Source organism: Artemia sp. Qi Xiang Cuo, chromosome 6 (genome assembly GCF_049724085.1).
Source record: "Artemia sp. Qi Xiang Cuo chromosome 6, ASM4972408v1, whole genome shotgun sequence".
Taxonomy (NCBI): domain Eukaryota; kingdom Metazoa; phylum Arthropoda; class Branchiopoda; order Anostraca; family Artemiidae; genus Artemia; species Artemia sp. Qi Xiang Cuo.
In genome coordinates this window covers 44,481,947-44,496,487 of record NC_142799.1, presented here as the reverse complement: position 1 = coordinate 44,496,487, position 14,541 = coordinate 44,481,947, and the positions used below count along the sequence as shown (strand labels likewise).

The window sequence follows — 14,541 nt, the reverse complement described above, 5'->3', positions numbered from 1 at the left end:
GTCACTACTACACTCTGTTTACTTTTAAAGCTTCACTTTTGAATTTTTTTTATTGAAGTGTAACACTTCGAAATATATTTGTAGTAAGGTTTCTCTACTTTAGGTTTCTCTACGTTTAGGTTTCTCAACTTTTAAGTTAGGTTCATTTAACTTAGGCTATCATGAGCACTCATGGTAACCTAAGGTAAATGAACCTAACTTAAAAGTTGAGAAACTTAAACGTAGAGAAACCTAACGTAGAGAAACCTTACTATAAAAATATTTCAAGTCTTACACTTGAGTTCACCTATCAGTTCCCTATCCTCCCTCTAACCCCGCACACGTAGAGGAAGTCATGAACACTTTCCAGAAATCAGACTCACTGCCAGTCTTGAAGGTAACGAGCATTTCGTTGAAACTTCTTTTTAATTCGGTCAGGAGCCAAATCATGTCTACTGGAACAGTGGAAAACAGAAAGAAGTTTCAACGAAATGCTCGTTACCTTCAAGACTGGCAGTGAGTTTGATTTCTGGAAAGTGTTCATGACTTTTTCTACGTGTGCGGGGTTAGAGGAAGGGTAGGGAACTGATAGGTACTCCACATGGATAATAGAAATATTAAACAGTTGGCACATGACACTGAGAAATATTTTAAATAAAAATACAGTTGACATTCTGCTAAGTGATGGGAAATATAATGAGCTACTAAAATTTAGCTGATCTGCTTTTTTGTCAATAGTTTTAAATAAAAATATGGATCACTGTTTTAAAAAACAATAAATTTATGACAGAAGTAATTAAGAAAAATGTACATTCTACCTGAAAATTTTGAAAATGGATCAACAGTAGTCTGAAAGTGAAACAACATTTATCATTTCCTTTTTGACGTTTATTAGATTAAAACTGAAAAAAAGATAGAACTATTTTGAACCAGGAATATTAAACTTTATTTAATATCATTTAATATTATCAATAATTGACCAATTTATAAGCTCCTTGGTATTTTAACTGATTTTAAGAGGTTTTTTTTATGGGTCTGAAATGCTTGAAGGAGGCATTAGAGCTTAATTCGCTAGATAGACTAAGCTTTTCTTTTACTTTTTCTGTGAGCCTCTTACTAATATTGTGGGATAATGAATACTGTTATTCAGGTGCATAATTACCAAACTAATATTTTATACTAAAAAAATCCACCCCTCCCCCCAAAAAAATACACACACCTGCGCAAAAACCACACAAGCCCCAATTTTCTTTTCTCGGCAGGTACCGAATAAACTCCAAACATGGTTTCAGCCTCAAAGCCATAAACACCGCCAAGAATTGTTATCTGATTAAAGCCAAAAGCGTGGAAAGTGAGAAGTTTTTAAAACTTAGGGATGAATATTTAGAAGTTTTAGTTCCATGACGAACAACTTCTCTCTTTGACAAATTGTAATAAAATATAATATTGTTGATTGCTGTAATTTCAATTGATTCAATCAAAAAGTAAAAACTCACCGTGTTTACAGCTATCAGGTCCGCCGTAAAAGACGTAGCCAATACAACTATCACTGAGCCAGAAAATCCCATTAAAGCGGCAACACCATAAATTTGAAGCTTATCAAGAAGCATTGTATTGCTTGCAAAATAAAGCCAGGCACAAGCACAGCATCCTATAAAGCCACCAAATAGATATCCAGATCTTTTGCCTATCGATGAATTTCCGATTTTCAGAAGCAAAGAACCAAGGAACCCAGCTACTTGCATTACTAGTGGAATAACTGCAAGCAGCTCCTGCAATAAATTTGATAAATAACACGTAAAAAAAAATCTAGCAACTGCAAAACTTCAAATTATTATTGAATTATTTCTTAAAAAATGATTCATCAGCAACAGATACAAAATGGGTTGAGATCTAAACAGGGAAACTACCCTTTTTATTTTTCATAATACGATTTTATTTTTCTGCACAGAAAAAAGAATGCAATTCAAGGAAGTCTATGATTGCACTAAAAAATATACTTTCAAATATACGCTTGAATTGCCATGAACTTTTTATTCCCACTAAATTATTAGTGAGTTTTAAAATGAGCGACAAAACTAATCCTAACCATGATTAATTATAAAGTAACAAAAAAAAAAAAAATCAAAACAAAGCAAAGAGCCATATGAGTTTTAAGGCCCATAGAAATAAATTTCTATTATAATTCAAACTCAACGCGATCAGAAATTACTATAAACGAATAAATGAAACCCAAAAAGAACCTAAATTAAATAAACAATCAGGATAAAATCTCCAGCAGAAATAAATTCAAATAATAAAAATTCAAACTCAAAACGACCAGAAATTATTATTCAAAAATAAATCAAACCCTAAGCGAACAGAAATTAAATAAACAATCATAGCAAACAAACATATATCTGTTACAAACATAAATGAATAAATAAATCTTAAAAAAAAGAAATACTTAAATTTAATATCAAAATGAAATTTAAAACAAAAAAAAATCACTACAAACAAGAGTTTGGTAACCGCCCCTTTCCCCTTCCCTTAACTGTAAAAGTTTATAGCCTACTGCGCCATTTGCGTTTTATTGAAAATCCTAATTGTCTTGAATATCCTTGGAAAGAACTAATTCAACGAAAAATTTATGCATAATGATTTTATTTGCTAAAACTTCATTAGTTAAAGATTTTATTTAGCTGTAATTTTTATTTTCAATATGGTAAGAACCAAAAAAAAAAAATTGTAATATAATTCGTTTTCAGTAAGGCACAAATGATATAGTTGGCTCAACCTAAGTTTCACCTTAACACCTTAGCCTTTTCGGATAAACCCAGAACCAAATATACCCTCTAATTCCTAATAATAAATGCTGCAAATTGGTAAATTGAATAACTTACAATTCTTACCTCGCGGGAGGGGGGGGGGGTCGCTCCCTGGAAGAATAGCTATTAGACCTTTTGACTTGTTTGAACAAAATGCCAATTCAATAGTTTCGATCAGTGTTGAGCAGAGGGGCATCTAAAAGGGCAAGAATGGGGAAGGGATAGTTGCACTCCAATCTCCTATCAGCATCTCCTCAAAATACCTTGGAAGTTTCAACTTAATACCCCCAGTGGTTCTTTAGATATTGCTGATATTCGCTTTTCACAACCAGCAAGGACATAGTGTTTTTAATTGTGTGCTTCCCAAAAATAATTTCCTTAAATTTTCTTCTTAATAACCTAGACTTTTTGGAGACCCAGTATCAAACAAGCCCTCTTTTCCAATAAAAATCCATATCTTTTGACAATGGACAACTTACATAACTTATAGCCCTTGTCCTGGGGGAGGGCCAGGGGAATGTCAACCCCAGAGGCATAGTTATTTGACCTTGGAACTATTTTTAACAAAATGGTCTTGTTAAAATTTTGATCTCATACAACTGGGTAAAAGTGGGTGGGGGGGGACTGGTTGCCCTCTAACCAATTTGGACTCTTAAAAAAGGCACCAAGACTTTTGATTCCAAATCGAATGAGCCTCCTCAAAAAATTATACGACCACCATTTCCATAGAAAACCTTATGTGTTAATAATGAACAACTTGCATAACTTACAGCCCTTTCTCTTGGGGTTGAGGGGGTTTTCAACTCTGGAACCATAGTTATTTGACCTTTCGACTATTTTGAAAAAAGTGGATGTATCTTAAAATTTTGATCAATTGTACTAAGGGAAAAAGGGCACGGGAAGGGGGGTAGTGCCCTCCAGTCACTTTTTACTCTTAAAAAGGTAACTATGACTTTTAGTTTAAAATTTATTGAGCCTCTTCCATAGTTTATACGGCCACTCTTTCCATAAGTACCTTGTACTTTAACAATGGACGGCTTGTATATCTTACTGCCCTTGCCCTTCGAGCTTTGGGGGGGGGGGGGGTTCAAACTTGGAAGCATACTTATTTAATGTTTGGACTATTTCGAACAAAATGGCTATCTCAAAATTTTGATTGAATTCATTTGGGGAAAAGGGGCATCTGGTGGGCTAGTTGTCCTTTGATCACTTTTGTCTCTTAAAAGGAACTAGAAATCTTGATTTTCAATAGAATGAGCTCCTTTCAAAGTTTATACGACTACACCTTCCATAATAACATTATATGTTAACAATGATCCACTTTTATAACTTATGACCCTTGCCCAGGGGTTGTGGGGGGTTTCCTTTAGACTATTTTGAGCAAAATGGCTATCTAAAATTTTTGATCGGATCTACTTGGGAATAAAGGGCATGGGAAGGGGACGGGGCTGATTGCCATCCGATCGCTTTTGACTCTTAAAAAATGCGCAATAGAATCAAATGGAATAAAAACCAGTAAAAACCATATATGTTAACAATGGGCAATTAGCAAAACTCACAGCCCTTGCTCCGAGAGGTTGGTGGGGATTGTCAAACCGGATGCATAGCTATTAGGCCTTTGAACTATTTTGAACAAAGTGGCTGTCTAAAAACTTTGATAGGATACATTTTGGGAAAATAGACCGGGGAGGTGGTGGTCAACGTCTGATCACTTCTGACTATTGAAAAGGGAACTAGAAGTTCCGATTTCTAATCAAATGAGTCTCCTCCAAAGTTTATACAACCTCCCCCTTCCATGAGAATCCCCCTTCCATCTTATATGTTAATGATAGTCAACGTTTATAATTTACATCTCTTGCTCCCGGGCTGTGGGTAGTTTAGTCAGCCCTGGTAGCATAATTATTTGACATTAGGACTATTTTGAACGAAATGGCTATAAAAAATTCGAATCAGATGCACTTGGAGAAAATAAGGGTTGGAGGGGGGGATCGTTGCCTTCCAATCACTTTTGAATCTTGAAAAGGGCACTAGAAGTTCTGATTTAGAATTTTGGAGATCCAGAATCATATATACCCACTTTTCTCATCTAATAACCTTATATGTTAACATTGGGGAACTTAAGTAAGTTACAGCCCTTGCCCTTCGGGCTCTGGGGGTTTAATCAACCTCTGAATTACAGTTATTTGACTTTTTGACTATTTGAACAAAGTGTTCATTTCAAAATTTAGATCGGATGCATTTGAGAAAAAATGGGGTGAGAGTGGGAACTGGGTGCCCCCTGATCACATTTAACTTTTAAAAAGGGCACTATAACTTTCGACTTCCAATCGAACTAACCCTCTTCAAAGTTTATGCGACCACCCATTCCATGAAATGTTGTATGTTAACAATGGGTGATTTCTATCTCTTATAGCCCTAACCCCGGGGGCTGGGGGTTGTCAACACTGGAGGCATAGTTATTTTACCTTACGACAATTTTGATCGAAACGGCTATTTCAAAATTTTGTTCAATTTCATTTGGGGGAAAAGGGTTCAAGGTGGTGGGTTGGTTGCCTTTCGATCACTTTTGGTCCATAAAAAGGAAATGGAACTATGAATTTGCAGTCAACTTACCCTCCTCCAAAGATTATACAATCACAATATTTTATTACCAATGGACAACTAGCATAAGCTCTTGCCACGGGAGTCGAGGGAGGGGGGGGGGGTATCCCGGAGACATAGTTATTTGTCTTGAGACATTTCGTATTTTGAGATTAGTAAATTTTAATCTCAAAATTTTGATCAGATCAATTTACGGGAAAAGGGTGAAAAAAGGGGAGGGTGTCCCTCCGATCACTTTTGTCTCTTAAAAGAGAACTAAGACTTTCAATTTCCAATCAAATTATCTCCTACTAAAGTTTATACGATCACCCCTTCCATAAAAACCTTACATGCCCCTGGGGCATAGCTTACAACCCTTGCCCCTGGACTCTGGGGGCTGTGTCAACCCTGGAGGAATTTATATGTTCTGTGGAATATTTTAAACCAAATAGCTATCTCAAATTTTCAATTGGGTGCATTTGGGGATAAGAGGGCTTGGGGGGGGGGGGTCTAGTTGCCCTCCGATTACTTTTGTTTCTTTAAAAGGGAACTAAAATTTTCAATTTCCAATGAAATGAGTCTCCTCCAAAGTGTCCATAGAACCCTATTTCCCCCAAGGAACAATTTACAACCCTTCCACCCGGGGTCGGGGGGAGTGCGTTAACCTCAACGGCATTGTTATATGATCTTTGGACTATTTTGAACAAAATGGCTATCTCAAAATTTTGATCGGATGCATTTGGGGAAAAGAGGGCGTGAGGGGGCTAGTTAACCTCCGGTTGCTTTTGACTCTTAAAAACCCAATAGAACTTTCTATTTCCAATCCAATTAGCTCCATCCAAAGTTTATACGGCCACCTCTTCCATATGAAGTGCCTCTGGGAAAAATAATAAATAAATAAGTAATAACACGCTGAAGTCTTGTGGCCTTTTACTATAGGCACGCTTTAGCGTTGCCTCTAATAGTTTATGTTCATTTTAAGTTTGACTCTCTTGTTCTCTATCTGTAATTATTATTCATTTCTGCATTAGTTTGCCATATTAAATATGGCCAAACAATTTGCCTACTTTCTCAGTTGTTGTTCTTAGTCTCTCTTTTTAGCCGTTTTTTATATATTGTTGATATACCCTTTCAACAACTTAATTAGACATGGTGTCTTTTGATTTAGCTCAATATCTTCCTCAACTTCTCCTGAAGGATTTAAGTAAATATCTGTATCGAGTCCTCAGATATTGCGCAAAAGCCTTTTTGAAAACCTGGATTCACATAATGTCTTTTAATTTTACTAAACATATCCCTCAAGACTCCCTAAAAGTTTCAACGTAATACACTTAGCCGTTCTTGAGATATTGTAGATCCATCCTTTTTCCAACTGGATGCATAAAGTGGCTTTTGGTTTAGTTCATCTCCCTCAACATCCTTGAAACTTTCGATTAAATAAACTTCGTCATTCCTGATATAATACAGATACTCCCTTTTTACATGCCGGACGTACATGATGGATTTTGATTTAGTTCAATATCTCCCTAAATACTTCTTGATAATTTCACCTTAACATTCTCAGTCTTTTTTGGACCCAGGATCAAACTTGTCCCCCTCTGGCCCAATAATAAACTTACTTAGACTTAGTGCCTCCCACCCCGTCTGGCGCATATAACCCTGCATAAGAACAATGGCCACCTTGTATAGATTACAGCTCTTGCCTCAGGGGCTTATGGTGTAATTTTGCCCCTAGAGGCATGTTATTTGATGTTTCAACTGTTTTGAACAAAACAACACCTCAATATTCCGATCAGGCCTGATTTGGGAAGAGCAACTAAGAAGGGTGTGCAGTTGGGCTAGTGGCACTCCAATCAATTCTAACCCTTAAAAAGAACTCTAGAACTTTCAATGTCCATCGAATGAGCCTCCTTCAAAGTTTCTACAATAACTCCTTCCATAGGAAGGGGCCTTGGAAAGGAAAAAAGAATAAATAAAACATGGAAGCCACCTAGCTATTTAATTAAGCAGCGCTACTGCGCTACCTATGATTAAACGGTTCACAGTAATCAACTGTAAGTATGGAACAACTCGTACTAATAGCTTCCAAAATTCTAACAAGAGGATACATGATCAGAGTACATTGTATAATCAATAAAAGAATTGGCTTTCATTGGGATTCCGAACATATAAAATTATTTAAGTTTAAAGCTACCCAGAGATTTTTTACGAGCCTGAGAAGATTTACCAAATATTCAAGAATGGGGGGAAGACCCAAAAAGAGCAAGTGATTTTGGTTAAAAAAAAAAAAAAATATATACCTTTGAATTCAGCATGTCAGAGTAGCCTACTTTAGGCACACTTCTCTGCAAATATATGACATTTTAATAATTTTTATTTCTCGAGAAGGATAATCAGGAGTGCGTGTTTATTTGTTTTGTATTCATTTCAGATGTATCAAACCAATGGTCCCCGAATACCACAAAGTTCTGAAGTTGTAAGTTCTATTGTCCTTCCTAACCAGCAATAAAGATTGTATGAAAGCAAAGTGGTTTTTTCTGCCATTTTGTGGCGCAAGACAGCAATTTTGGTTCAAAGGGGGCCAAAAAGCTGTCGTGTGAAATTTGTAAGAATGCCAATCAGTTTAAAATCATCAAAATGCTATGTATTGACCTTTCCAGTTTTAGAGACAATAATACCGTGGCAGTGGGTTGGGCAATGGTTAATAAAGATGTATGTGGTCCATACGAATAGACCGGTTAATGCTAGATAATTATTTTAAAGCTTTATTTGACTATGTTGATTCATTTGAGGTTTGACAAAACTATGTACAGTAGTGTATAATTGAGGAGATTGAGAAAACACTCATCAAAATTGAAACTGACCTTTTTAAGTGGCTAAAAAGATTCTGCCACAGCAAACAGGCACCACATTATGTGGTGGTATATTTATTGCTAAACAGGCATCTATTCGATACAAGATAGAAGTCTAATGTAAATATTTATTTTAAAACTGATTTACAAAGTTTATCTATTTGAGCCTTGATAATATTAGAAACAGTGGCTGCAATTGTACATCAACCATAGTGAAGAAGGGCCGGTAGTGGAAGCTTGGCTGAAATCCTAAAAGGTGCGCATTTATGCCCAAAATTTTCGAGCCTGGTGAACTTTCAGATAGATATAGCAGAATATTTGAGAGGGGAGGGGTAGAAATAAATCTCGAATCCCCGTTGATTCCTGGGGTTGTTTTGGACTACGACTGTATTACTAACATTGAGGAGTGATGGCATCCTTCTTATTGCAGATACTATTTTGTAACACAAAGCATTTAAATCACATGCCTAGCGGCAAAAAGGTGGAAAGGTGCAATCATGACCATTGAAAGGAAGTTTCCAGGGGAGGTGGTAAGCATGCCGCCAAGAGCTTTGTTTTTACCGAAGTTTAAACAGTAATATTTATAATTTCCATTGTTATACGTCATTTAATGTCTTGTTGGCTCCCGAAGGGCTTTGGCCCTGTACTGCTGGCCGTGGGTTACATCCCCATAAAAAAAGTTGTTTCGAACAATTTACCTTGAAAACTTCCAGATCCCCCTCCTAATAAGTATTTAGAGGGGTCCATTTTTTAGAGATTGACTAAAAAAACTTTTTTCTCAAAATAAGAGTAGAGAGCTATCTTATACTCCAGAACGAACTCCTTATATGGGCATAGAATACAGAACGAACTCCTTATATGGGCATAGAGTCATTAGGGAGAACACGTGGTTAATGGGGTCAATGACCTCTTTTTTCCAAGGTCGATTTATTTGATGTTTCTATGTGTAATAGCTCCGGGGCGAAGGTTGCACATGCGCATTGAATTCTAACGGGAAACAATTTTATTGATCTAGGACTCGAGGGGGAATTGAATTTCCGAGAAATTGATTGCGTAATCAAAGTGTGTCAACAACAACAACAACGACCTTGACATTCGCTGAGAGCGTGCACTTACAACAACAACAACATCGACCTTGGAACACCTGTGCAGTCGACCTCAATTCACCTATCGTGAATCAATAATTCCCCTTAGAAACAACAAATTAATTTCCCATTTATTGACAGATCAATCAATCAATGACATCATCTGTCAGACTTTAAAAATTTTCGCCTAGAAACATTTCTCCAGGAATAGATCCAAGTCATTAATGTCTTTGCCTCGGGAACAGTTCTACTGGTCGAACTCCAAAAGATATTAATAACCAAAGGCCTTGGAAAACAATTCTCCAAAGAAACATCTTAGCGATGAATTGTTTTAGCGTTGGAATCAGGTTTCTTATTAATTTGAAATGTATTAGCGCAGAGATGCCAATAACAAAGGAACACGCTGAATTTACGTTTAGGGATAATTTGGGCAAAACCTTTTTAGACAGATTATGGAACTATTTCAGCGAAACAGATAGAGACATTTTAAAAGAAGATTTTTGAAAAGATTTTAGAAGAAAATTTAATAGTGAAACTCTGTGGTCGTTATAATACACAAGTTTCATTTGAACAGTGTTGTGAGGTCCTCTAACCCAACCCCAAAGGGTTCCAATCCTCCTACCCCACCCCCGAAGGAAGCCCACGGTCCTCAAAGCCCACCAAACTCCCAAAGGCCCTCCACCGGTCCCCCGAAGGCCCACCCAGACCCCCAAAGGCCATCCCCAGGCCCCAAATGTCCCCCAGGCTTCCAACTGTCCCCCGGACACTCAAAGGCCCACCCAAGCTCCCAACGGGCCACCGGTGCCCCAAAGGCCCACCCATACCCCCAAATGCCATCCCCGGGCCCCCCAAAGGCCCATCGAGCTCCCAAAGGACCAACGGGGTCCCAAAGGCCCTCCACCAGTCCCCAAATGTCCCCCAGGCACCCAAAGACCCTCCCGGCGCCCCAAACGCCCACCCCCACCCCCCAAAGCCAGCCCCGGCCCCCCCAATCCCAACCCCAGGTCCCCCAAGGCCCCCCCGAACTCCAAAAGGAACACCGACCCTCAAGGGACCCACAGACCCTCAAACACTCTCACCGAACTCCCTTCTTTCGTTGATATGTGTTGTCTGAAACCAAAGATTTGGGATGTATCGTTTGCTACTTCAGGCTTTTCTGAGCTAAGGTTTCTTAGTATTTCATAGGTGAATGTTGTCTGAAACCAATAGTTTGGGATGAGTAGTTTGCTATTTCAGGCTTTTATGAGCTAGGTTTCTTAGCCTTTCGTTGGTGTGTGTTGACTGAAACTTATGATTTGGGATATGTAGTTTGCTATTTTTGGCTTTTCTGAGTTGGATTTCTTAGTCTTCCATAGGTGTGTGGTGTCTGAAACCTATGATTTGGGATGTGTAGTTTGCTATTTTCGACTTTTCTGAGCTGGATTTCTTAGCCTTTCATAGGTCTGAGTTTTCAGAAAATTATGATTTTGGATGTATAGTTTGCTATTTCAGGCTTTTCTGAGCTAAGGTTTTCTAGTATTTCGTAGGTGAATGTTGTCTGAAACCAATAGTTTGGGATGAGTAGTTTGCTATTTTTGACTTTTCTGAGCTAGTTTTCTTAGTCTTTCATTGGTGTGTGTTGACTGAAACCGATGATTTGGGATATGCAGTTTGCTATTTTTGACTTTTCTGAGCTGGATTTCTTAGTCTTTCATAGGTGTGTGTTGTCTGAAACCAATGATTTGGGATGGGTGGATTGCTACTTTTGACTTTTCTGAGCTGAATTTCTTAGCTTTTCATAGGTGTTTGTTGTCTGAAACCTATAGTTTGGGATGACTAGTTTGCTATTTTTGACTTTTCTGAGCTAGGTTTCTTAGCCATTCATAGGTCAGTGTTGTCTGAAACCTATGATTTGGGATATGTAATTTGCTATTTCCGACTTTTCATAACCGGATTTCTTAGTCCTTCATAGGTGTGTGATGTCTGAAACCTATGATTTGGGATGTGTGGGTTTCTATTTTTTTTTACTTTTCTGAGCTGGATTTCTTAGCCATTCGTAGGTGTGTGTTGACTGAAACCTATGATTTGGGATGGCTAATTTGCTATTTTTGACTTTTCTGAGTTGGATTTCTTAGTCTTTCATAGGTGTGTGGTGTCTGAAACCTATGATTTGGGATGTGTAGTTTGCTTTTTCGACTTTTCTGAGCTTGATTTCTTAGCCTTTAATAGGTGTTTATTGTCTGAAACGTAGAGTTTTGGATGTATAGTTGTCTATTTCAGGCTTTTCTGAGCTAAGTTTTTATAGTATTTCGTAGGTTAATGCTGTCGGAAACTTATGATTTGGGAATATGGAAATTACTATGTAAGGCTTCTCTGAGCTAGATTTCGTAGTCTTTCATAGGTGTGTGGTGTGTGAAACATATTATTTGGGATCTGTAGTTTGCTATTTTTTACTTTTCTGAGCTAGGTTTCATAGCCTTTAATAGGTGTGTGTTGTTTGAAACCTATAGTTTGGGATGATTAGTTTGCTATTTTTAACTTTTCTGAGCTAGGTTTTTTAGCCGTTCATAGGTGAGTGTTGACTGAAACCTATGATTTGGGATATGTAGTTTGCTATTTCCGACTTTTCATAACCGGATTTCTTAGTATTTCATAGGTATGTGTTGTCTGAAACCTATGATTTGGGATGTGTGGGTTGCTATTTTTTTACTTTTCTGAGCTGAATTTCTTAGCCTTTCATAGGTGTGTGTTGACTGAAACCTATGATTTGGGATGGTTATTTTCTATTTTTGACTATTCTGAGCTAGATTTCTTAGACTTTCATATGTGTGTCCTTTCAGAAAATTATGATTTGGGAGGTGTAGTTTGCTTTTTGGACTTTTCAGAGCTAGGATTCTTAGTCACTCATAGGTGTTTGTTGTCTGAAACTTATGATATGGGATATGTAAATTACTATTTCAGGCTTTTCTGAGTTGGATTTCTTAGTCTTTCATAGGTGAATGCTGTCTGAAACCTATGATTTGGGATATGTAAATTACTATTTCGGGCTTTTCTGAGCTAGGTTTCTTAGTCTTTCATAGGTATTTGTTGTCAGAAAATTATGATTTGGGATGGGTGGATTGCTACTTTTGACTTTTCTGAGCTAAGGTTTCTTAGCCTTTCATAGGTGTTTGTTGTCTGAAACCAATAGTTTGGGATGAGTAGTTTGCTATTTTTGACTTGTCTGAGCTAGGTTTCTTAGCCGTTCATAGGTGAGTGTTGACTGAAACCTATGATTTGGGATATGTAATTTGCTATTTCCGACTTTTCATAACCGGATTTATTAGCCTTTCATAGGTGTGTGTTGTCTGAAACCTATGATTGGGATGTGTGGGTTGCTATTTTTGTCTTATCTGAGCTGGATTTCTTAGCCGTTCATAGGTGTGTGTTGACTGAAACTTATGATTTGGGATGGTTAATTTGCTATTTTTGACTTTTCTGAGCTAGATTTCTTAGCCTATCATAGGTGTGTCTTTTCAGAAAATTATGAGTTGGGAGGTATAGTTTGCTTTTTGGACTTTTCAGAGCTAGGATTCTTAGTCACTCATAGGTGTTTGTTGTCTGAAACTTCGAATTTGGGATGAGTAGTTGGCTATTTCAGACTTTTCTGAGCTAAGGTTTCTTAGTATTTCGTAGGTGAATGCTGTCTGAAACTTATGATTTTGGGTATAGTATTTCGTAGGTGAATGCTGTCTGAAACTTATGATATGGGATATGTAAATTACTATTTCGGGCTTTTCTGAGCTAGGTTTCTTAGTCTTTCATAGGTATTTGTTGTCAGAAAATTATGATTTGGGATGGGTGGATTGCTACTTTTGACTTTTCTGAGCTAAGGTTTCTTAGCCTTTCATAGGTGTTTGTTGTCTGAAACCAATAGTTTGGGATGAGTAGTTGCTATTTTTGACTTTTCTGAGCTAGGTTTCTTAGTCTTTCGTTGGTGTGTGTTAACTGAAACCTATGATTTGGGATATGTAATTTATTATTTCTGACTTTTCTGAGCTGGATTTATTAGCCTTTCATAGGTGTGTGTTGACTGAAACCTATGATTGGGATAAGTGGTTTGCTATTTTGGTCTTTTCTGAGCTAGATTTGATAGCCGTTCATAGGTGTGTGTTGTCTGAAACTAATGATTTGGGATGTGTAGTTTGCTATTTGAACTTTTAAGATCTATGACTCTTAGCCTTTCATAGGTGTGTCCTTTAAGTAAATTATGATGTGGGAGAGATAGTTTGCTTTTAGGACTTTCCAGAGCTAGGATTCTTAGTCTCTCGTTGATGTATTTTGTCTGAAACTTATTGTTTGGGATATGTACAGTTCTTTTTCTTTCTTTTCTTAGTGGTTGTTTTGAGTCATTCAGCGGGGTGTGGTGTCTGAAAACTATGATTTCGGATGGGGGGATTGCTAATTTTGACTTTTATGATTTGCTTTTCATAGCTTTTCATAGGTGTGTAATGTCTGAAACCTATAGTTTGGGATGACTAGGTTGGTCTTTTTGACTGTTCAGAGCTAGGTTTCTTAGCCGTTCATAGGTGAGTGTTGTCTGAAACATATGATTTGGGATATGTAAATTACTATTTCGGGCTTTTCTAAGCTAGATTTCTTAGTCTTTCGTTGGTGTGTGTTGTCTGAAACCTATGATTTGTGATGGATGGATTGCTACTTTTGACTTTTCTCAGCTGGATTTCTTAGCCATTTCATAGGTGTTTGTTGTCTGAAACCTATAGTTTGGGATGACTAGTTTGCTGTTTCAGACTTTTCTGAGCTAGATTTCTTAGCCGCTCATAGGAGTGTATTGTCTGAAACTTATGATTTGGGATATGTAAATTACGTTTTCGGGCTTTTCTAAGTTGGACACTTCTAAATTTTTCCATACACTAAAACTTACACACACACACTTAAAAACTGAAACAAACAAAATATAAGAAGCACAAAAACATACACACACACACACACACACAAAAACTTACCCACACATGCGCAAAAATCAAACCACAAGCAAAAACTTACATGCACACAATAAATAAAAAGAACACAAAAAACTTACACACACACAAAAACTTACACACACACACAAAAACTCACACACACACACAAAAACACATACACACACATTAAAAATAACGCACACACACACACACACACACACACAAAAAACTTACACATGCACACTAAAACTTACATGTACACAAAAACTAACATGCACACTTAAACTAAAACCCA

At 37.2% G+C, this 14,541-nt stretch overlaps 1 protein-coding gene across 1 annotated transcript in view; it reads right to left on the bottom strand.

Moving 5' to 3' along the window:
- The window catches only part of LOC148951263 (major facilitator superfamily domain-containing protein 12-like), a 237,112-nt gene that overhangs the window by 81,181 nt on the left and 141,390 nt on the right, over positions 1-14,541 (bottom strand). The window contains exons 5-6 of the mRNA XM_089091046.1: positions 7,809-7,861; positions 1,476-1,751 (exon numbers count right to left, since the gene is read on the bottom strand). Of these exons, the coding sequence (XP_088947172.1) occupies positions 1,476-1,751; positions 7,809-7,861 (329 nt within the window). The remainder of the gene's footprint in view (positions 1-1,475; positions 1,752-7,808; positions 7,862-14,541) is intronic.